The 25,745-nt window shown below is 40.0% G+C and overlaps 1 protein-coding gene and 1 long non-coding RNA gene across 2 annotated transcripts in view; one reads left to right on the forward strand and one right to left on the reverse strand.

Moving 5' to 3' along the window:
* The window catches only part of DENND5B (DENN domain containing 5B), a 66,535-nt gene that overhangs the window by 33,668 nt on the left and 7,122 nt on the right, over positions 1-25,745 (reverse strand). The window contains 4 exon segments of the mRNA XM_072398967.1: positions 5,195-5,382; positions 6,830-7,490; positions 10,073-10,182; positions 14,330-14,389. Of these exon segments, the coding sequence (XP_072255068.1) occupies positions 5,195-5,382; positions 6,830-7,490; positions 10,073-10,182; positions 14,330-14,389 (1,019 nt within the window).
* The window catches only part of LOC140323292 (uncharacterized), a 6,299-nt gene continuing 2,442 nt past the window's right edge, over positions 21,889-25,745 (forward strand). The window contains exon 1 of the long non-coding RNA XR_011919329.1: positions 21,889-22,781. This is a non-coding gene — a long non-coding RNA (uncharacterized lncRNA). The remainder of the gene's footprint in view (positions 22,782-25,745) is intronic.

Consider the following 25,745-nt stretch of genomic DNA (forward strand, 5'->3'; position numbering starts at 1 on the left):
TTTATAGGAATTTAAAGTATTTCATGTTCTTTACTTTATCCTCCTAAGCATTTCCCCAGTTTATGGAAAACAAAACAAATGTTTGATTGAAACCAGACACTGCAAGCAACAGGAGACACTGCAAGCAACAGGAGACACCGGAGGCTACAGGAGACAAAGATGTCACAGGAATATCCACAGACAGACAGGAACACTGGAACAGCACAGGGGATTAGGCTGTAAACAACAGACTGGGCAACAAGGGGCTAACACAGGAGCTGGACAAGGGAAACACTGAATTAACCAACAGGTGGACAGGAACTGCTCAGCAGAGCTAGGGGCTCAGCACTAGTGGAGACATGTTGCATGAATGCCGAGTGCTGAGCTAGCTAAAAAGCCAAGGATGATTAAGAGGCTATTTCCTGATTGGCCAGCGGAATGGGTGAAAGAGATCAAACTTGAAAGAGCAGGCGCTCCTGGGCTGATAGCTGGCCACATGTGCAGGAGAGAGGTGCCTGCGCTTACGTGAGGAAGAGGTAAGTGTGACATGGGGAGAAGGGAAAGTACTCTGAAGAAGCAGTGATCTCATCCTTAGAAGCATGTTGGGACTACAAAGAACACAGAACATTGAGTGCTGTCACTTTAGGACAGGAAGTGTGTAAATGGATAAAATAGGTGAAACCAAGGACTTGTAAGCTGCAATCAATTATTTTTTAATCTGAAGTTGGCCCTTATTTAGAAACATTACTATAACTGCAAAAGATTTTAGCCAAAATGGCTCAGTAGAGAAACACAGGGTCAGTGAAGGGAACTATGGCACACAGAGAATGCTGTAGACAAAAGTGCAATCCCACAGTGTTCTAGTGATCTCTGCAGTATTTGTAACTGCCCCCCAAAAGAGAAATAGGAGGAAGGTAAGGATCTGTTATCAGACCAAAGACCACCGGAAAATAATTGTGTGTATGTATGAACTTTAAGGGTTGGGGGTAAGCTGAAGCTTCACAAGTGTAAGTAATAGAACTTATCTAAAATACACTATAATAAATACAAAAATATGGACAAGCAAAAACTAAACATTAAAGTATTAAAAATAAAAAGCAAAAATAAAAGAGAATACAAGCTTGATAAACATTAACTTTACTTTCTCTTTAAATGGGAAATACTGTTCAGGGCACAGCCAGCAGTGAAGACTGCAGTTGAAATGGGGTGTTTGGGTGGGTGTCACATGTCTGCAGCAATTGTAATGTTTTACAGGGCCACTGTTCTCTTATCTGTCAGTTCTCTGCCTCACAGACCCATTCCACTTCCACACTGCATGCATATTACTCAGCATGATAAGAAGATCTCAGTCTAGAGAGCCCCGGGGGTAACCAGAGAAAGAATCATGGCGGAAAAATCCTGCTATAGTATCCGCCGGAAATATAAGACGCTAAAGGTTGACTTAGGCATAAATTGGCTTAGGCCTTGGGTTGGACTGGTTCTTGAATAGTAAAATGTAAAAAATACTCTAGCATGTACTGGGGTGAATGGGGCCCATTCGGTTCAACTGGGTTCCTGTGGGTGTGGGGCAGCATGAGTCTGCACCCTCACAGTGCAATGGTATAGAGAACAATACTCACCCATGAAGAAGAAGAGGTCCGAAGAAGTTGGGAATGAGGCAAGTATAAAATGTTGAGGTCATCTAAGTAGTAAATACTGGGGGAGGAAAATATTCCAAAATGCCTGCCTGCAAGTTACTTCTCGCCACAGAATGGTAAACAAAAAATGCAAGCACCCCTGGAATCAGGGATTATAGCTATCCAACTAAATTATTTTTGTTTTGCCATGTTTGACAGGAGTAGCAGTGCACATGCTGAACAAGTCACGGTGCATGAACATTGCGTGAGTCTTGCTGGAAACACGTCCCCCGTGTCACTGAAGCAGCTCACCTGACATATTGCATAAATCCAAAGGGGTTCAGGATTCCAGACAAGCTGCTACCTGACCTTGCCAGGAGATCGAAGGATGGATGTTCATGTCAAATGACAAACTACCTGTGATCTAACAATCAGTGAGGACCACAAAATAAAATGTTCCAAAGGATGTGTAGAGGGCCATCTGAATATGAAAACATTTCTTTAATTTCTGTCAACTGTAAAATGGCCAAGAGGATACACAAAAAAACAAAAAAAAAACCAAAAAAAAAAAAACCATGTGAACAACCAACTTCGTTTCAAAATGTGGGATCAGGTAGCATTTTACTGTAGAAAGGGACAGGCGACGCAATAAGAATTTTTATTTGCCTGATTGCAATCCTAATCTGAGAAATTTTGCCAGGTTTTTACTGCTCTTCATGTCCATATTAGATAGGTTTACCTTTACTACTAGTTCTGGGGATAAAAGCGAGGACACAAATGCAGGAGGAGTACAGCCTGCTAACCAACATTCAGGGAAAAAGGGCTATCTGACTGATCAGGAAACTACAGAGGTCTATAGTCTACAAAACAAAACATCTAGCAGAGGGACATTTAACTTTAGTTTAGTCCCAAAAGGGTCCGGAGGATTCACATAGTACAGAGGTGTTCAATATTCTTTTTGAAAGATCGTTAAAATGTATTGAACCCAAAATAATAGTTATTTCATGTCCCTTTAATTGACAAAACTGTCTCACGACACCCCAACTGAGAGATCACTGTGTCTCGCTACAAACGCAAGCTAGCGGAGCCAACACAGAGCTGGCAAAGACATGAAATGAATCACTCTCTCTTCCATCCGCACAAGAATACAAATGAGAGGCTCCTTACATAATCTGCATACTATATACAGCCCTCGTCCCACTTAATGTAGGCCGCTGATGATGACTCATTGATGCCAACATCAATGCAATAGTCCGATATGGCAAGATACATACACACATATATATATATATATATATATATATATATATATATACACACACACACACACACACACACACACACACACATATACACCATACACAATATATACACATCCACTCACACACATGAGATAGTTTAAATGTTTAAAGGAAAAAAAGGTAAAATAGGTAAAATTTGAAATACTGCAATATTTTGTTTTATTACCACTGACAGCACAAAGGTGGGAGTGCTTCAAAAACATAAAAACCCTATATCTGCAATTCATAAAGAAGGCAACTGAATGATCCACAGGAGCGTCTCACCTTACACCCTTACTTTTCACAGAGACAGAATCCATTTAGTAATACTTAAGCACAAACAAATGCCCAAGAATGACAAGCTTTGTATTTTGCTCCCTTTTAGTGATCATATTTTTCTTTCCACTCCCCTGAGGAGCCACTTAAGTACTTAGTACTTCCTAGCATGGTGATCAAGCCTCTTCCAAAGGCAGTACTGGGTGTGTAAGAAGCTAAGCTAGTCCACCGAAGCCATATAGCCCAGAAGATGGGCTATTTAACATTGTTGTTTTGTCCTCAGACAGAAAAGTATAGGTTTATTAGAAAACTTTTTTTTACATTTTTAGAAAAAATTTAATTTTGGATAAAAAAGTGTTTAAGCATCTGTAATGTTTTATTGCTCTCAGTTTGTCCATAGTGGACAATTTTTTCATCAGTACAGAAAGTTTCCTGGAAATCTCCTACATTCTTAGTAAAGTCAGGAAGGGTTAGAACTTCTGGCAACATTTTATTGTTGACTGTGACTTTCTATATTTCTATACCATATATACTTTTTTATGGGTGTCACAAAAGTGGGGAAAGATTTTCCCTGTTAGATCCAGGAAGGAAAAGCTGAAAAGAATTTAAAAATCTTCCCAATTCTGATTAAACCATTTTAAAGAGGAGTCAGGTTTTACTGGTTTTCATTAATAAATGTGTTAAACACACACATAATGTAATATAAGCATATCGGAGTATTAAAGAATCCCTCCTAGTCTAAAAACACCAAAATTAGATTTCCAACAACCCGACAAACTTTTACTTTTCTCTCCAGGCTTCTACTTGCAGGCTGCATATTGTGGAATGCCCAAAGAAAGTGTAATTTCTCAGATACCAGTGCACATTACAGGAACAATGTTATCCTAATCCTCCTCCGTACAAAGATCGTTGTGTGAAATCACTGAAGAAGCCCAAATCTCTGACTCACAATGGCTTATATACCTAGATATGTAGGAGAGAGGTCAGCAGGAAAGTAAAATGAACTCTGAATGGTCACAAGACACTGCTGCAAACTTTCATCACAATTGCTCACCATTGCACTTTGCTCTGCAAGGCCCAGATCACACAGATTACAACTTGTAAACATTAGACTGAAGAACATTTCGTACGGTAAGAATTTACAAAGCTATTAGACAACTTCAAGCAGCTTTTAAAGCATCTTTCAGCCATAGAAGTGGAAGCGGAGAACAAAGTGATCCGTGGTAATAGCTGATGCGCTTCTACTTGATGTAAATTTTCCAAATTAAAAACCATAAAAACTTCACTTATGCCAAGTTATAAATAAATAGATTATGAAGGGAATCGCAAAACCATATATAAAAAAAATAAATCTTCCCCTAATAACACATGGGAATTGATTTTATGCATGTTTATAACCCATAAGCTTGCCTGAGCAGATATTCAAAACCCAGAGAGTGCTGCTGGATGTCACCAGGAGTTGTCACTCATTGTATGATTTGTAGAATTACCCTTTACTGGTCCCTGGCAGCTGCATAAAACGTTACGTAAGGGAACTAAAAGGAGGTGCAGAGGAGCTGCACCAGCACAGAGACTGAATAGACAATCACAGAAGAGAAGAGAGCTATGACATGTAAAAAGGCAAGAGAATGTGCAGGAACCTGACTGAGGACGCCAAATTTGCTTGCAAGTTCAAAGGCATTTTGCATCTAAATAAATAAAAAAGAAAAAAAAGTTTAAAAAAAATGCTCCAAAATTCAATTTCCTGTTCCTTTTTGTTTTAGGTTGGTCATTGGATCTGAATATACTTTAACAGTTTTTTAAGTGCCCCCCTGCTGCCAGGAGCTTTTATTTTCCTCCTTACTTGTACCAGGAATTTTGCGCACACCCAGCAGCTAAAGTAGTTGTTGCTTTGTCCTGCATAAGCAAAGCATTTTCATTAAATGCACAGGTTCTCAATAAAAGTATGGAAAACTCAAACATCCCTCAAACTGCCCCCGACAATCAAAATCACCCTTCTAAACAATGTTAACATCACAAATAAATTCAATAATGTGTACAAACCTCCTGCGGTAATTCAAGTTTGGATCGGTCTGTGCCTTCCTTGGACTGGAGACCCATCAAGTATGGTACTGGAGCATCGAGGAAGTGGAGGAGCGAGGCTGGCAGGATGGGCACATAAACATGCTGCCACTGAAAGGGGAAAAGCAGCGACGTGATCCCCTCCGCTACAGTCATCAGCCGCTGGTAATCTGGAAAAAAAAAAAAGAAATAAAAGGTCAGAGAAGTCCAGGGATGTTTATAGGTCTCACTGCTTCCATCCTGATAACTTTGGGTCTCCTGAGTAATTCTTGGGGTTAATATAAAAGAGGGTTATTGCACATAAATTCACTATTATGGAACATATGCACACAACTGAATTAGTCACAAAAGAGTTTCTTTGAAGAGTAACAACCATAGCCCCTTCAATATGTCATGGTCAGAGTCTGTAAGCTCTATAACCCAGGGATAGGAAGTGTGCTACTTGCCGGATCACCAATCCTTTACTCTACTGTGGACCCATGTGGCCTCTGTCAGTGAAGGAAGCCCCTGTATTAGCTATCAGTGTCTGGAGATATAGGGCTATCGGCCCTCCCTCCATGAGACAGGCCTAAATGATTTCTCCTAGAGAGGGTTACATACCCATACCCATGTACCATGCACGTCGTCTGGCTCCCAAACATATAATAGAGCGAAGAAAAGGGTGAGTGAATCTTGGGGGAATACAGCAAACCAGTTGCTATTCTCTGAGCGAGAGGAGCATAGGAAAGTGAAAACTGAATAGTTGAGTTGTGCCCTTTTGGGAATTTTTGGGACAGCATTTCATGCAGGAGTCCCCGCTGTGCATGAGACACAAGCAGTTAAACCCTCACTCCGCAGAACTGAGAACCCGGCATAGAGAACAGCATGGCCTAGATTCTGCTGAGCCCTGGTGCTTAGCACTTCCTAATTCCCACACGCATGAATAAGAGATAAGAAGTGGTAAATTTGACACTCCTTTGATAGATTTCTCTCATGTTTAAATAAGCTGAATATTCAGTTTGAGGATTTCACAGGAAAAAAGGCATCATTTATTCTCATTCAGTAATCTTTAGACTAGAAAGTGTCAAATGAAGGTAAAAAAACAAGGAACGGTCAGGGTGCCCTAGGCTGAAGGTCTAACATTCCCACTAGGTCCTATGGTGCAGAAAGTCCAGGGGAATTGACATTTTTTTTTTTTAAAGAACAATAAACAAGGGATCAACTAAAGATCTTCCTATGAGATTTTGTGCGTTTAATGCTCTTTGCCTGTAAAAGCCTGTAGACATCCAAATGCCCCAATGTGTGCTGCCATCTTGGACAGTCAGCAGACTCACAGCCTAATCATAACTACTTAAACATTTATGTAGGGGAGTAAAGGAGGGGCAGACAAGCTGGGCCAGCACATACAGTTATAAGGTATTTACAGAAGAGGAGAGGACAATGATGTGCATGTACACAGTGGGCAGTGCTAGTGACTTTTCCTTGAGAAGCATTTTAATTTTCCTAAATTTGGTCACAGGATTGCTTTAGGTTGCATACATCAACTAGAATTGGAAACTAATGAATCTTTATGACTTATGTGGTGTGTGTGTGTGTTATGTATCATTATATATAATATAATCATTATTAGAACCTCACCTTGTGAATACAGAAGAATCTGCATTTCAAGTAGTACGCAAGTGAAGAGCTGAACCAAGTTCTCCAGTCCCAGTAACTCAAATGTCTCTCTGAGAGGATAGTCTGACAATGGCAGTTCATTAGGTCCTGGTCTCTGGCAAACAATAGGCTCATATACACCATAGAATTTTAGTGACCTCCCTGGGGGTGGCAGCGGCACCTCATACAGAATGTTATGTATATAACTCTCCAGCGGCAAAGGTGGCGGCTGCGGGGATGTCACAGCTTTATACAGTTGTGTTAGGAATTTCTTGCAAGCTTGCATGAAGGGGAGCGGGGTGATCAGACATATGCACTTGGAAACGTAAAGTGTGTCCCTGTTGATATCGTAGGAATTATATCGCTGGAGCATAGCCAAAGATGTGGCATCGCCATCCTCCACACTGCTGGCTAAGGAGTCCATGCTGCATGAGGACGAAGCGTACACGCTGTGCTCTGCATTGTGCATCTGGTACAGAGTCTGCATGGCGGTACATATCTGCTTGCTGGTCACCTCTTCATAAAACGTCAGCACAAACCCGTACGTTCTTGAGTAGTCCTCTCTGGTGATGATGAATGAATGGAACTGGGGGTCCCGGGAGTCCGTCTGGGTCCGGAAGGACAGTCCTTTTGGCATGCAAAGCTGTAATATAAATAGACAATATGCTTTATAATGGGATAGAATAGTCCTTCAAACTGTGCACTACACTATATCGACAAATATTTGTAGACACCTGCCTATCCCACCTACTGTCGATAACTATGTTGGACGTCCCACCCGAAAATTGGTGGCATGATGGGAGAGATGCACCTTACAGCAGCCTCCAATTTTGTGGCAAGACTTTACACAACAGTTTGTGGGCGTTTGACTAAAATAACATTTAGAAGGTCAGGTACTGATGGATGAAAAGACCAGGTTTGGGATTTATCACACAATTGTCCAATAAGGATGAGGTCAGAGCTCTATGTAGTCTTGCAAAGCTGGCTTTGTATACAGGGGCACAGTCATGCTAAGAGAACAGAGCCCTCCCCAAACTGTTACCAAAAGGTTAGAAACACATGATTGTCTAAAATATCTTTGTAAGCTGTGGCATTCTAAGTCCTTCAATGGAAACATCTACTACATCATCTGAAGGGGTGACCACATACTTTGGGCCAGATTGTGTAATTAAATCTATACCGCAGACCCAAAAAAGTTTCTGAAAATGGAAGAAATAGAACACTCTTCAATGCCCGTCAGGGGATAATGTTTAGGCAGAGCTAACCAGTTTGGATCTACTAGAAACGTCCTGAAAATTAAATACATCTGGTTTAAATCTGACTAAGAGGATCTGTCCTTAAACAACCGCTACCAACAACTACATGAGAGCTCGTGTTATGGATTTGATAAAGCCTAATTACCTGATGTGTAAAACAAATTATCATAAAGGAACATGTTAAGTAAATTAGTTCTGCTGCAGATAATTAGAACTGAGCTTCTATGGAAGAGTCTCACTATAGAAGTCTTTTTTTAATTTTTTACTTTACGGCGAAGGAAACATTTATATGTGCAACTCCCTGCAAACTATAGAGCACCTATTCTAAACCAGGGTTCTATGGGGTTACTCGAACATTGGCTGATTGACCTCACATCAGATGGTGCCTGCATCATGCTGGTTTCATTGTCATTTAGCAGATTTAGGAGGATACTAGTGATCATTTTAGAAGAGTGGCATTTGACCATCAGTGTAAAGGGCATTTTCTCCTGACTATCACCATAACGAGGGCATTCTTTGCAATGATTCTCAACAAATCTATTTATCAACTTTTCCCCGAGACCTGAAATCTAAAGGGGTTTAAATAGTGTAAAATGGTTGGCAAAGTCTGCTCTAGAGGAACCCTATGGTTCCATGAGACCCTGGTTGAGAATGGCTGTACTATATATTAGGAACATTTCCAGGTCCTGTCACTTTCACCTGAACAACATCTCCAAAATCCGCCCTTACCTGTCCCCAGAGACCACCAAACTCCTTGTACATGCTCTTACCTCTCGTCTGGACTACTGTAACCTCCTCCTCTCTGGTATTTCACTAACCTGACTCTCTCCTCTACAATCTATTATGGACGCTGCAGCCAGACTCATCCATCCTTCCCTCCGCTCCTCTTCTGCTTTATCTCTTTGTAGTTCTCTTCATTGGCTTCCATTTCACTTTAGAATCAAATTCAAACTCCTGTGTTCCTGTGCTTTGCCTTGAAATCCCTCCACAGTTCTAGCCCCTTGCCTCTCTCTTCACTCCGATGACCTACTAATGAAAATCCATTTCACCCTTTCCTATTGTGTGCTACGTCCCCCACCTCTTAGATTGTAAGCTCTTCGGGGCAGGGTTCTTTCTTCCTTGTGTCATTGTTTGTATCTGTCATTTGCATCCCCTATTTTTTGCACAGTGGTGTGTAATATGTTGGTGTTACATAATTTATTGTTTATTAAAAGTAGTAATAGTTTGAAAAAAGTATGTTTTCCCCTACAAATTTATCCCGTTTAATTATCCTACAAAAATTAATGTATATCGCATATGGGGCCTGCACAGTGCAGCGATCTCTTCCAACTTGGTGCCCAACAATGTACAGCGCATATCAATTATGCAGTTATATCAACAGTGACCCCCCAATAGAATAAGAGGAACCTGGAAGAAGACTGGTTGTTGTGAGCACAGGAAAAATAGCCAGGCAAGTATTCCATGTTGTGTATACTTGAACATTACGGCAAGTGCAACAGAACTACAGATCAAGTAGTTAGGCAGGGTCCCCATAGTAGCTAATCCGTTCAGGCTCCAGTGGCTAATCTACAAATGTGTAAAACATGAGAACACCATAAATATATATATTTTTATTTATTTATAAACCTGTAAGGAAGAACTCGTTGGTTATTCAGCATTGATTTTCCCAGAGATTCAAGTTGCCTGGGTGCATCTAGCTGTAATGTTTCTGAGCAAATGAAAGCTGCTGAAAAGTCAGAAGCTCCTTGCAGCCCCATTCTGAGAAGAGGGGGGGGAGGATTAGTGAGTGTTACCCCCACAGCACTGGAAAAGCCCAAAAGCTATTCATCAATCCACTAGGATGAAAGGATTAACATCGGCAAGGGATAACTGTACACGTCAGATTTTCACCCTAGACGAGCATGACCATCACCTGAAATGCACACATTGAATTATGCTTAAAGATTGCTTTGAATCCTTCTGATCTTACCATCTTGACAGCATCTTGGTCGAAGGGGTTCCACTCCACATTTTGAGGGTAGTGAGCGAGGACTTTGGACTTGAAAGTTCTTCTGACCGGACTCTGGTCAAAGTTTTCACCTGAATAACAGGACAGAAGGTTAAACTGAGATTTCCCAACTTTTTATATCCAATAGGTACAATTATTACATTTGATTGTTCTTGATTTGAATGCTCACCAATCAATCACAAATCAGCACCACCACCAGATAGAAATGATTTTTTCATGATTCATAAAAGTTTGGACAAGCAAAGAACTTACCAATGCCTTCATGAAAAAAGTGAATACTATGAAAAATATAAATAGGTAAGTCGTGGCTGAACATACAGGTAAATACATTAGTAAAATTCCTATTTGTTCACCATTTTACTGCCAAAACATTTACATTCCTGTTCATTTAGTCTTGCGATTCAAGCACCTGTGCCACATAGCACAGTCTGCCTCCATGGCAGAGGCAAAAGTTTGGTTGTTTCCAGCCTAATGACAATGAAGGAGCAGAATGGCATGTCTCTGGTCAATGTCTTCTCTCCTCCAACCAATATTCCCACACAACACTGCAGTGTCTAACTGGCTTCTAGCATTGACCGTTCTGCCCCATGAAGTGTAAATGGAAGGAATGGTTTTTGAATGACCCAACTCCTCTGCACATGTGCATGCCACACACCCTGATTGGGTGTAAGTGCTGCTTCTCCCAACACAGCTTCACAGGGAATGGGGGTGGGGGGGGGGTTATTATCATACCCAGTCTCCCCTCTTAGACAGGGCTGGGCTTTGTTGCAAAACGGGGTACATCTTGCACTGGTCGAACAAAAATGCAAATCCTTTGCAAACCTAATGTTTTATTGTATTTCATCTCAGCATTTAGATGCTTGCTGGGAGCTCTGCTTTAATAATACATTAAGTGATTTTTCATGACTACATAACTAAATCAATCTGTGTTTTTAATATCTCAGGCTCCGCTTTAACCAAGTAATGCAAAGTAGCATTGGTTCAGCTCGATGGGCTTTAACCAAGTAATGCAAAGTAGCATTGGTTCAGCTCGATATATATGACAACAGCAGGTCAAAAATGCAGAATTCTGGAAGAAAAGGGATTGGACTTATTGCACCGGCTCCTTCCTAGGAGCCCAATACAGAATGAGCTGAGGTCTGCACCCTGAATACATCTTTCATACACAAGGATCTCAAATAGTAATCTTCACGTGCTTTTTTTAAAAAAAATTTTATATGCATTTATTTAAAAAAACTGATATGCTTTATTCTCAATGAATTTCAGTTTTCTCATTGTCCATGCAAGTTTTCCTAAATTTTTATTTTTCAATAACATTGTTTAGAATGTATGTGGAACCTAAAACTTTTTTCCTAGTGTTAGGATAGCATTTGGAAAGTTTTGATCCCCTATAGGATTTTATTGTTGTCTGTTCCCCCATGGAGGAGATTCAGCCTCCCAATTTACTCTGATGACCACAGTCACTGATACAAAGTGATGGGAACATAGAAATGTAAATGTTACATCAATTAAGAGTCAATCGTCCTATTTGGAGATCTGATCCAAGTGAAAAGAGGGGATTTCCTCTCGCTTTGTAGGAATTTACTCTTACTTCCAGCGGAATCTCCCAGATCAGAAGGCAAAAGAAATTCCCCGCTCATAGACAAGGAAAGCAAAAAAAAAAAAAAAAAATTATTAACTCTTTCTTTTGTTTCTTAACGAAACAATTTTTACCTAATCAAAAACATAAAAGATAATAAATATTTTTTTAATTTGAGAAAAACGTGTTAAATCTGTAAGGCTAAACCTAACTCTCATTCTAATATCCTTATATCTTTCACCCTCTACAATAACTTCTTTGGAGAGACCACTGCTTCCATGGATCCTCTGTTGGGGTTTTCTACAGATAACCAACCCCATGAGACTCTGCACTTTCTATTTTATTGTTTTTAGTTCATTTAAAATAAAGCTTCGAATGGACTTTAACATTTCCACAGTATTATCAAATGATCCAGCAAAAAAAAACTAATTTAGTAGATTGAAATCATAATTTTGGATCGTAAAAAAGTTTAATTAACTTATGGCATGCATTATACTTATGGGCTTACAACAGATGATTGTTGCACTTTCTAGCATTGGCACAGAGTTTGGTTTTAATGTCATTATATAATAAAGCTTTAAAATTAATTCTAAGATAGACTAATAATAAAAATGTTATTAGAAATAAAAGGGAATAAAAAAATGAAGGAAACCACCACCAGATTATCCACTAAACAAAGCAAGAAAAACACCCAAATTACTATCACTGATTACTGGTAGGCCAAAAGGAATCTACATGATTGGAATATTCCCGGCACACACCCAGGCAATTCAACCGAAATGTGGCCATAACATAGGAATCAGTGGATCAAGATATAGGCAGCTCAGTTTAATAAGCAGATCCTCTGTATAAATCTAAGCTTGCCCCCGGCTCTTCTGGCCTCCCTATTGGTTCCTTGTTTTGATTGACAGCTTCAATGACCAAGCAAGTAAAGATCTGCGAATAATTCAGCTGCCTATAATCCTGGATCTACAGACCAGGACATTTTTACGGAAAGTCATCTCCGATTAAACTTTTGCTAGAATATTTTGATCAGAAAATGATTAGTTTGAATTGCCCAGTTTTGTGAAAGATTTGATTGAAAGGACAACAAAAAAGGAACAAACTGAGCAAAACATCTTGACACATATGGGTTGGGACTAAAATCCAAGGCATTTTACAAACTAGTCTCCATCAGGCCTGTCCAGCCTAAGGTATCAAACCTGTGGGTGCTGTGAATTCCAAATACAGCTGTGTCTAGAGAATACACCAGGTTAAAAACCCCATTGGAGCCAAACATTTTGTTTTTGATTTTTAATTGATCCCCCATGCACCCCTAAAAAGATTGACTGGAGTTATGTTGTATTAAACTAGGTCAGGCTTGTAGAAAACAAAATATGGGAATAGCTAAGATCGCCAATCAATGCATTCCAAAGACACAGCTGTGTACACTATTTTAGGTGCCATTAGGATATTTTAAAAAGCCAGGGCACACATCAAAGTATCTGAAACTAAACTTTTTTCCTTTTAGTTTTGGATGAGTAGTAAAGGTTAGCACACCTTTCAGGTTTTTATTGCTCTTTGTGCCCCTGCTGGGAAGTCACTCTGTCCATTTGTCCAAATACCACTGTCACTGGGAAGGGTGAAAAAACAAAGGAAATCTTTAAATATGGACACTTTCACCAGTGATAATCTTCCAAAAGATTTTTCTTTCTGGGGGAGAATTCCTTCTTCTGGCTACAGGGCAGAAGAAAAATCTACCCAATACATGGAAACAAATTACAGGGGTTTTAAATCCATACATAATGTAAGAAGACCGGGCTCTACATATACATTAAATGCCCCAACTGAACCCTAAAATACATTACAGGTGTATTATAGCAATCCAATTACATTTACCTCTAAAGCAGCCACAGCCTGAGTAGAAAAGCCTGTCAATGTCAACCTGCAGCAGAGAGATGTAATAAATAGTCACTCTGCAGAGGTCCAACAAAATTCCTACTGGGCCAGACCACCAATCAGCCAGGCCCCGGACCTAGCAGGAGGTATGCCAGACCTTTGCATGGAAACCACTGCTTCCCCACAGGGGCAAAGGTCCCTCCCTGCAAAACAGACACGGATTTCAACTACGGCTGTAGCTGCTTCAGTAGGAAAATGAACAGTAAACACACCTTTCATTTTGATGCACCTCATAGTTTAAACTAAAAGTTAATGTGGGCTTTAGGTAGAACATTTGCCCCCAGGTTCGTGTCTGGCTTTCTATTAAGGAAAATGGCAAATTTCCTGTGGAGCCAAATGGATACTCGGAGAGTACAAGTGGTGACTGCTCACTGTCTACCTCATCATATCATATCTCTGAGAAAGGTCACAATGCGCATAAAGTTTGAAGGTGGAACGTTGGTCGTACAACAATGTCTGTGTGTACATTGGTCGTACAACAACAGGAGGTTTCAAGTGTTAACAAGATGTTTTATCTCAAATCACAGTAGTGGCAGTGGAGTGTGCGGAGGGGGACTGATAGATGCAGCTAGAAGGGTGTAGGGTTGGGTGTAGGACAGGGGGTGAGAGGGTGAGCGAGCTGCAAAGTGAAGAATTAGATTGTGGATTTTACAGGGATCCAAAGTGAATGAAGTGCACAATTAGTGTCCAGCCTATGTTACCTGCGCCGTTATTTTCTTGGCTCCTGCCATGGCGATCGGCTTCTAACCATTGGTATAAAACTACATGACAAACGAAAAAAAAAATGGGATGGGTGAACAAAGAATGAGAATTGTAGAGGTGAGCAAAGAGCAAGGTTAGTAAGTAAGAAATGGAAAAACATGAAAATGCTAAGGAGGGGAGAAGGCAAATAATACAAATAATAAACAGCAATAACAATACCATATGAATATTTTTTAGTGAACTGTGAAGTCTGCCTAAAAAATCCCTGATATGTCAAAACACACAGAAGCAATATAGTTTACCTTATCACCTTTTATTATTAAAAAGCAGTTTTTAGGCTCCAGGTCTGACTTTGCCCCCTTTCACATCCGCCATGTGACACAGTGCAGTCCTGGTGCACCCGGGAGCGCCAAACATCATCGCAGATTTGTGGTGCATGCAGACAAGAGCAACTTTTGGGAACGGAGCCTCAATCTGCCGCAGCCATGAATAAAAAAAACCTGTTCCCAACTTCTCATTTATTTGAATGGGAGTGGTTGGGACTGCAGATGTGCCTGCAGCAGAATGCTACGGCTCACTGTGGGTCTGAAATGGCCCTTAGTCACCTCTCCACCAGGGATCAGACCAATTATTTAATGAGCTGCAAAATATGTTGGTGTGTAATAAATACTGTTTAATAATAAGAATAATAACATTAGAACTTTGTAGAAACTCTGTACACCGCTTACAACAATCAGCGTCTTCTATATTTAAAGTTTTACACTTTAAGAATTAAATGCAGAAAAATGCACACGGCTTCAGTAAAATCATATCGATTTCATAATACAAATAGTCTAGATGACATGCAGAAAATTCCTGCCATAGATCAGTGTAAGTGCTTCCATGTCCCACGGTTGGAATGTTAGAGAAATATGCCATGCAAACTTAACAATGCAAGCAACAAATATCGGATTATGACCTGGTAAAGAAGGAATCTTATCTGAGATGTAATTTTAGAAGCTCTCACTTATGGTGTCGGCTCCTTTTTATAGCAGCGCTTAGTGCAATTATGTGACGGCGAAGGATAAGTCATGCCAACACGTGTACGAGGGAGCAGTCACCGTGAAAAAGTACAACTGCGCATACGGAAAGACAAATCAGAAAATGAAAATGCGGGAGCTGGGAATTAAAAGAACAAAAAAAAAAGGCCAAGGTTAGGCGGCACATATGGGCAATCCAACACAGCTGTCAGTTGCAGCTCGGTGATAAAAGACTTGAATAATTCATTGTGAGAGTAACAGAAAACCGGGATCATGGGGCTATTTCTAGCTGCTCTCTGTTGTCAGCTGCATGGCAGGAAGAGTGAATGAACCAATAACCTTATATGATAGAAACAATCCGGCATGTACAGAGGGACATGGAAAAGGCAATGTGGTGCAAAGTGTGCCAATAATCAACGGCTACACAAATGTAATAAACGGCAGCTTACTGCTCCTTAGATGTAATCGCTGCATTACATTTCATTTTTTTTTAATTTAGGTCAAGTACAGAAAAATACATGTAGATGCAGCCAGAAAGTTTGTGGCCTCCTGTGTACTGGGCTGCAATTTCAAGCAATCAGCCTTCCTAGTCTCTTTCTCCTATGATGGAAATAGGAAGAGGGAGAGGTTTTTGTAGTTCAAATCAGGACAGAAGCCTATGGTAATGCTATGCTACCAGAGAATGCTAAAAAAGGACATTGAAAAAAAAAAAAAAAAACTGTCAGCAAGTGTTCTGTATTGCTATTCAAGCTGTGGCTTGCTATAGGTTATCCATAAATGGCTGCAAACTAATACAGCCACCATATCCAAGGTCTGGTAAGCTGCAATATAATTCATTTTGTTTTGGGGTATGTTCTATTTATATTCTTCTTTTAGTAGCTGTTTAGATCTCAGACAATGGAGTTGGGATCCTTGCTGAGAACCTGATGTAGGGAAAGAAAAAAAGTTTCCAAGAGACTTTTTGTTGAAAGTTTTCAGTGCCAGCACCTAGCGAGTATGAGGCTCAATAGGCAAGGGCAAGGACAGGAAATCACCCCACTCTGTGCTATTGGGTCCGATTTATTAAAGCTCTCCAAGGCTGGAGAGGATACACTTTCATCAGTGAAGTTGGGTGATCTAGAAAACCTGGAATGAATCCGGTCCAGGATTGAAAAAGTTTGCTAACAAATAGTAATTGACTTTTAAAAAATCCATTTCAGGTTTCCTGGATCACCCAGCTTCACTAATAAAAGTGTTTCTTCTACAGCCTTGGAGAACTTTAATAAATCAGGCCCAATCTCAGAGGAACATCTACTGGGGGATAGATATCCGATTTGCCGTATATTATGGATACCCATAATTCTATGTCTCTCTTCTAGACCTTGCAGGTGTTGTTATACATTTGTTATTCTATACAAGGTCTAGTCATGGCACGATGTTATCGCCAAACTCCCGTGGTGCGTAGGAGTTGGTTGTGCGTCTGACAAATGATTCACAGCTGCGTTTGTTGGTTTAAATGTTGCAGCACACAGGTGAAGGATCCCACCGAGAAAATCACAACCAAATTACAGGCAGTTACAAAGGTTTCTGCAATCGTAGACGGCGCACAGTTTCTGCAGGAAAGACATTAAGGGTTATGTTGCAGTTAATGGGTATTTATGAATAAAATTTTCCCCTGAAGCTATTTACAATGCATTATCCATCTAATAATTCCACATACATAAAAACATTTGCATTGCTTGTTTTTCAATTATGTTTTTTTTTTTTTTATTTTAAATACCGCTTAGCATTTATTCATTTATTTTTCTCTTTATTTTGTTCTAAACTCGTGGCAGCTGAATTACTACTGGAGGAGAACAACAGCCTCCCAATAAAATATTCATGCTGCAACACCTAATTATGAATGAATCTGCAATGACCGCTTTCTCTGCGTCATCCTGCAAAGCCCTATAAATAGCCAATAATCCACCTAATGCAGTTGGGACAACTCTGCTGCACCCCTATGAAATTCTGAGCCCCTCATGCAGGCTGGGTCTGTTTGCACTGAATGATAATTCAGTGGAGGACAGGTCCATGAGCATTATCTATGAAAATTCAAACGATTTTGCTTCTAGACATGTGTTATAGTTTTTTTTTTTTTACCAAACTAATAAAATTAATTTCAGATGGTACAGATGTCTCACAACCTTGAAAAATCTCGTCTTCTGGCATTGCTCCAGCAGTAAGGGTACTCACCTCATATTTTTTTGGAGCAGGCTATTAATCCAGCTTCTATGGAATAGATAATTTCATATTTAATGTATAATCAGAACATCCAAAAACAGTTCCTTTGTCTATGACACTTGTCTAAGATACCTTTCCAAAGGTAAATTATTTTCAATATTGTCGTGGAGAGGCATTTTGATATCCAGGCAATGGAAGTCACTATCCCCCTTCATTGATCAGGTATGGATGATCTTCTGCTATGGAGAACTTAGAGGTTGAAGCTGGGAACCAAACTAATGTCTTTTTGTACACCTGGTCTTGCTGCACCCTTTGGGGGAACTGACGATTTTTATTATATTTAAAATTGATAGGCTAGGACCTCCTGTAGCCCTTCCTTACAATTTTTAATGTACTCTACGTTTAACATAGTATATCTATAATAAATTATCTGCTCTTTACATGCATATCCATGCACTCTTGTATCTGGGTATTTTCCCCTTCCCTTCTTCCATGTTACTATTACTTGCAATTGTTTATTCTAATCGTAATAATTCTAATAAAAACATCATTAATATAGAGCTGCAGCAATTAGAGTCCTTTTATCTAGGAGGGTTACATAAATAAGGAAGGTTGTTGTGATTACGGGTTTCTAACAAAGATAAAATTAGAAGTGAGAATTGAAGATGTGAGAAAAGCAACTAAATACCGACTTTCAGATAGAAGATTGTGCACAGCTGCAGTTGTTGTGCTATGGTTGTGTTACAGATGACAACCAATGACGACAATAGATAATCCGCCATCCGTGTGCTTCAGATCAAATAGGCTGAAATGGGGATACCTGAAAAAGGATCATCCTAGTGCAGCCCCGAATAAAGATTCAAGACCAGAATGTGATTGGTATTTATTATTAGTATTTGGGGCTGTAAGGACTACAGAACATTTTTTTCTGATCTTCCTAACACAATAGGAAGGGAGTTTTGTGGGAAAATGCTCACTAATAAGGCTGTACAGAAAGAAATTACCAGCTGAAAAGATTTTGGCAGAACAACAGGTATTTTTGTACTTAACATAAAGAACAACACACATAGAGATATATATTGATTTCAAAGAGCAAACATGACAAGTTCATCATTAAGGTTTACACTTTAAAGAAACACAGTCACCAAATAAAAAACTACAAATGACAGCAGAGAAACACAGATATTTTCCATGCTCACTTGCAGCATTTTTCCTATCCATAAGATATTTTTATGGATTTGCAATCTTTGAACTTGTTAAAATATTCCAATTTTCCAGCCAGTTCCCTAGCTCAGCTTCCTCCCTCCAGGCACATTAAAACCTCCTCTTCTGGAAACATCTACTTACTTTACATGTTATCTCAGATCTCTATATAATCATATGAAGATGTCAGGGAAGGAGAATACTAGAAGTATTGCTTTATGATAACTCCTAGTCTGCGGACATCACATGCAAGATGGCGGCGTCCTATGCTACATCAATCTCAGGGGTTTTGGAAGGATTCGCAGGTATACATCTTATGGGAAGGTCTATTTTGACATGAAAAGCCTGACGACAGGGTCTCTTTATTTGACTTGAGCTGCCCATGTGGTTTTACATTCCTGGGTTTGTTCTACACTTGGATGAAGAGATTGAGAAGCCAGCTGAATGTGAGAAATCTGCGCCCCTTCGTCCTCCATACTACCCCAGAATCTGTATACGGGAACCTGAGAGCAGGATATTTATATGCAGAACTTGTATATTTTACATTTCCATGCTGAATTCCTGCAGGTTATCTACACAGCAGAAGTAGGTCAACGAAAAAAAAAACGCCTGCAGGAAAACTAACAAGTTTGTTCCTCTAATCTGGCGTTAAATATTTCATTTTACTAGAAATTTTAATTAAATATTCCTCCTCTGCCAAAGCATTTCTTTATCTGCTTTATCACATTACACATCTATGGACTGGAGACTTTGCTCTTTTGTAAAGCAAAGCTTTCTATTTCAGCCAGAAGCCTTCTCTCATATAATGGTGCAGTGATTAAACTACAGGTTGGAAATGCTGCAGTGATTGAGTTCTGTGTCCTGTACAGGATTCTTGCTTTATTATAAAAGTGCCGTCACAGCACGAGTACTACATGGCACCATCAGAGGTTGTCACCTCATTCACCCTTCCTATACAACAAGATCCGATTTCTGTGCCTTGATGCAACTCTCACCAATCTCTATACATACAAACCCGAACTGCCACTTTGTCCACTCAAATATTAGTTTGTATACGGCAGGCTATTATAAGGAATTTAAAAAGCTTTTGGCTCAATAAAGCCTCTAAAGCACCAACTATTCAGCACTAATTTTGGAAGGTTAAGAATAAATCCTAATGAAGCTGCTGGCAGGCTACAAAGGGCTTCAGCACTTCTTGAAAGCCTACAGCGCCCAATAGCTCCTGCTATTCCAAAAAAACAAAAGCTGGGCCTCTCACTCGTTTTCACTCTTGGAACCGATACTTATACTGTTGAGCATCCAGCACGGTCTGGTGCTCATATCACAAGCGCTAGTAATAGAGAAACATACGGAGCAATAATTTGCTCATAAATGCACATTAAAAGTCTCGGGCCCAGCTGTCATGGTACATCTGCACACGGATCTACTATATTGAACTTTGAAATGAACTGCGGTCAGTAAAATGAAACAGATCCGTTAGTGTGAATTATTTATGAATGGGTCCACCCGCCTTCTCCTGCGTCTAGCCATCATGAGGTCAATGGGGAGCAGACGATCGTTTTCGGATTTGGCACAATGAACAATACCAAGTGATGGTAATGTCCTTCTCATTTCAGCCGTGTATGTAAACTGGTCCATATCAATCTATATTTTATATTCTACTACAATAAAACATTCAATTCATCTTTAGATGTGTTCAATCCTTCCATGATAATTAAAAGATAAAAAGGTTCTCTAGGATTTAGAAAGCCAGTTTTCATACTTTCCACCCCTTTAGCTGGACACACAATTAATAAATCCTTCCTACACTTTGGTGGCTAGGTGGGTTCCTTCATTGCAGAGACTTTGGCCACAGACATATCTGACGTAATTATGACGGTATTTCCAACACACTATAATAATAATAAAGTTAGATTTGGGAAGACGTGCAGAGGAGGAATGGATCAATAGATCTGTACTTTGTTTTCTTTTACTTTCCCTGCATAACCCACCAAGAATCTATTGATTCAGCCACTAAAGTCCATCCAAAGCCTGTAATGATGTAACAACAATGCTGCATTGCTCCTGAAGTCACAGCAGAGTTGGCACTATTGTATTCTCTGGGTGGGGGAGGATGCAAGACACAATTAAGGCTTTGGCTGAGACTTTTGTTAACTTTGCGGGGCTTAGGCATCGGAAAGTAATGGATTTGGTATTTGTTCAGGCTGCCAGATAGGAGCCTTAATTTGTACTTTAATGCTTTTTAATAATTACATTTCATTTGTAAAGCTGCATGAGGACCCTGTGGGACTTAGTGGTCCGTATATACTAGATTTGTGTCTTAGACAACAAACTTGGACACTGCTCACTTTTACCCATATAAATATCTGCTTGGAGTTTAGCTTTAACTTGTTGTGTCTGTCTGCAATGCAGCACTATTTTCATTTTGCCGTGTCCTCTGCAGAGCCTCAAGTGCCGGCTTGCCAAGAGGACGCGTCTTGCTTTTCCTAATGCAGAAAGACAAATAACAGCGGGGTCACAGGCAGAGATGATGCTGATGTGTACAAGCAGCCCAATGTAACCTGTAATTGTAAACTAACATGGAATGCAAACATTGCAGCATTGGAGTAAAGGCCAAACATCCCAGACTGACAGCAACAAACAGCAAGAGTCTCCACAGGTCACAACACAACCTTCAGTTGCTGCATGGCGGAATATATGCCAAGACACAAATGTCTGTGAAACCAAAGGAATCTTTGCTCTTTCACACCAGGTAACCCGTCATGTTTAGGTAGTACATTATTTTCCCCAAAAGTTTTTTTAAACCAGGTGGCAGCCCCTGTATTGTGACCCAACTCTTTGGTAAAAAAAAAAAAAAAAAAAAAAGCTGCATGGTTATTGAAAAGTTCCGGGTGGTGCGCCCAGCTAAAAGGGGCTGGGGAGAACATTGAATTACCAAAGTGGATAAACCCGGTCACAAAAATATCATACAAGATTTCACGCGTTGAACATTATTTGCAAAGCCAAAGGGTTTCTTAAAGTTTGGATGGAGTTGGTAAGGATTAGGTAAAGGTGGGTAAGGATTAATATCCCATTGCATCTCCTTTCCTGCAAGAAAAACTTGAATGATCGCTCATTTCGAAATAAATAATAACAGCATACATAAATTATAAATACATTCGCACTTACAGATTCCTTTTAGTGCACCAGCAAAGTCCGACAAATACCAGACGACTACCTAATGCCACCTTCTTTGATGGTGTGCCAACGCTCGTAAATTGGGAATTCGGTTTCAGTGGATGCTTTCTAAAGAAAACAATCTGTAGAGCTGTGCACACCTTTTGTTCCAATGCACCTGGAATGGATTCTGTGGATTTAAACTGAACGTTTCATGAAAATTCACCTGCCTTTGTTATCTGCAAAGTCTTTTGGTTCCTTTCTGTTCACCTCAACGTACCGATTACGATTAACAAACGATTATTTCATCTCATTTAAACATTAAAAAATAGATTTTTTGTAAGCTGACAGCAGCAATGTCGTCACTCTGCACATCTGCGTCTGGAACAGATGGTGACTTGCAAGGCCTGTGCGCACATTGTCCGAGATGGAGATCTGCGGGCTGTGCTGCCCCATCAGTGTCAGCTGTCTTATTGTGGTGCAGTGACCCACACAAATCCATTATCATTCTTTAGCAGCGAGGCCACTAAGAAAAAAAAGGGCCCGGCGAAAAGTTGGAAACGTCAACACAAGAGATGCAGATCTGTGCCATGAACAGAGGGAAGGGTATTGGAGGGAAAGGAGGAGAGGACCAGTGAGACATTTAGTGTGTTAAAGAATGGTGTATCCTAAACTATTGCCTTTTAAAATAAAATACGGTAATCTTTTTAAACCTTTTATATCAGCAGCCATACAGCCAGCATAGCTCTGTATAATTCTGGGAACTGGACATGAATGGCATGAACACAGAAGTTATATCATCCAATCTTAGCCAATCAGAATGGCCGAGAACCAGAATCCAAAAAAAGACCAACCAAAGATGTCGGTGCTGGTGAGTGAAGAGAGGCGAGTTTAGTTCTGTATGTTAACTAACAAAGAACTTCACTGATTTAGTCCTTTTTAGTCTGTCATTTATTATAAGATACATTTTATGCACGGTATTTGCCTGTAAAAGCTTCCTTTGTGTAGACATGCAAAACCACTGAGCCCCGTGCTGGGTGTCATCTCGGATATAATGTCAGCAGACTCAGACTTTGCAGTATTCCTATGTAGGGAGGTGGAGATGTGGCAGAGATGCTGGGCCAGCACAGACCATAGTTAGAAACTCTTGGAACACGAAGGAGGGGGCTGTGCTATGGAATTGGCTCTCCTGGATTTGGGAACAAAAACATTTTAAAAAGACACAGACTGTATATAAAATACTTTTTAGTACTATTTATGATAGTAGTGCTAATGATTCTGACAGATATCTTGTCAGCTGGTGAATTCCTGTGTCCAGTAACACAGCAAGAAATGAAGAATCATAATAATATTTATTACCCCCAGCTAATGCATAATCTACAATTGGAGTACTCTAATATAGGCAATCATAGAATAACTCCTAGAGAAACCTCTCTGCATTGTATAACTCATTCCCAGAATTTACATTGACTCATCAAGTGATATTTAAAGCTGGAGGGCAAGAATCAACTCTGTGCAAGCAAGTCACTGCGCACGGCTACAACTGGAACGCCAGCTATGCACTGACCAGAGGGGATATATAACAACCCGATAATTCTTCTGAGCTTTATAAATCAGGTCAGCATTGTGTGGAAAGACAGGACCCCTTAAATCACTATTTAAACAAGGGCAGGGGGATGGAGAGGCTGACAATAGGCAGCTAGGAAAGAGTTCAGGAATTTCTAATAAATCAACTTTAAGCAGCCAAAAAACACATACATGTAAACACATAAAAAAACTTTTTATAGTAAATTAAAATCACTCTCTTAGTTATACAGGAAAAGATGTGCCTATTCTATTCAGTCTCCTTGCACCCATTTCCAACTTAGTGTGTTGTCCTAACATTGTGTTGTATCTTATTACCAAGCATTGTGTAAGAGCAGCTCATTTATTCAGTGCTTGGAAGAAGACGTAAAAAGTCACCACTTATTACTAGATATTCAAGTTTTTTTTTTTTATTTAAAACCTGTTGCTCAGCAATGTGTATTATTGTTATTAACATTAAATAGGATTTATATAGCGCCAACATATTACGCAGCGCTGTACATTAAATAGGTATATAGATGAGGTCCTTAATGAATGTTGCCTTTTTTCCCTAGATCTGGGTACCCCCATGAATCAGCTATCAGTGCATTAGAATGATCCCCCCACACCCATACACTTCATCTGCACAACTTTTCCTGTTGGACAATAAAATAAAAGGTGAAACCCACCGAAATTTACCTACTGATAAACAATACCAGATTTCTAGTTTGCACCCATATGTACCTATTTTCAGCAGGAAAGCATGAAGTCACGCATCACAGAGCATAACAATAAGCAAATAATGGTTTCTATTTTCTACTGTCAGTGGGGGGATTTCCTCCACACCTGTAGTAGATATTTTGAGTTACAATGACAATGCACACAAATACCCGAATTTACTAAATGGCCAACTTGGCCCATCGTCCCACCATGTCATTAGAGAATTATGGAGGCTGCCAATAAACTTTCCTTTGGGAATAATCGTTCCCTGGTTTTTATGATGATGCCTTGTCCTCAGTGCTGTCAGAGGCTGGAGCCAGTACAGAGATAATGAATTCTGACACATGTAATGCATGCTTGTTCCGAGACCCTTAAAGTATGTAAGAGAAACCCTGACGCTAACAAAGTGCAGGTAAAAGCACAGCAATGCTTTTATATCTTCTAATATATTTTCTTTTTTGTGCTTTTTAACTTGCGCACTATTCCAAGAGTCAATTCTCTAGTACAACCTTTACCTGCCTGCATGTCGCAGTCCTCTCCTTTTCTTGGACCGACCAATTATGGTTATTGCTGGCCCAGCTCCTCTATTCCTATATGAAAGCCAATCAAATAACATTATTTCCTATTTGGCCAGCAACAATATTTCTAGTAGGCCCCCTCCCCATAACAGCTGTTCCCTGACTTTATTTAATGATCTATCCTAAAACATTACCACGGTTTGCCCTCTCCAAAGAATGAACAGTGAGGCCTATACAACACTTTGTTCATTTCTATGGTCAGTGGAAATGATCAATACCAATGGTTTCTAATGACTAATTGCATAGCTTTGGTTGGTCTATCCTATACCCTAAATGTGCACCTGTCACCAGGTCCTATGGAGGGTACAGAAATCTCTGCCAAGTGCTGGATCACATCACAGCTTTAAATCCGCAAGACATTGACCCCAAAATCGGAGACACATGTAAAGATCCAACCTTGGCTATTCACATTGCTTTATGGGGTGCAGGTGGCTTCAAGGCCTCATTTGTCAGATATTTCTGTCTGGTATTCCACATATTGTGCACCGGCCTGTCACCGCTGCCGCCATCCTGATTTCCACAGCCGCCATCCTGATTTCCAACACATCTCACATGAAATGTCAGTTTCTGAAGATTGACTCACAGCACAAATTAACTGAATAAGACACAAAACAATCTAATTGTCTGCTGTGTCTAGCCGGAGTGATGGCTGTCTGTTATCAGAGCAAAGTACAAAGGTGAATCTCTGGTCTGTGTCACCGGATTACCAGAATTGTAAACAAGAAAGAGGCACCATGCATAAACAGCGAACCCCCCTATAAAAAAAGGGGCCTTACAGGGGGTCCCAATTCTAGAATGTCCCAGCAATGATACTAACAGAGATTGGAGATGGACCCCAACATGGGGAGGCATCCAGAAGAGTATGGACTCCATACAAAATGTATTATAGTATCCAACACCTGGGGGTTATAAAACTACAACTATATATCCGTAATGATTTGCAGCATTTACACAGGGGACAATATGCTCCTCAC

The sequence above is a fragment of the Pyxicephalus adspersus genome, chromosome 2, assembly GCF_032062135.1.
Source record: "Pyxicephalus adspersus chromosome 2, UCB_Pads_2.0, whole genome shotgun sequence".
Taxonomy (NCBI): Eukaryota; Metazoa; Chordata; class Amphibia; order Anura; family Pyxicephalidae; genus Pyxicephalus; species Pyxicephalus adspersus.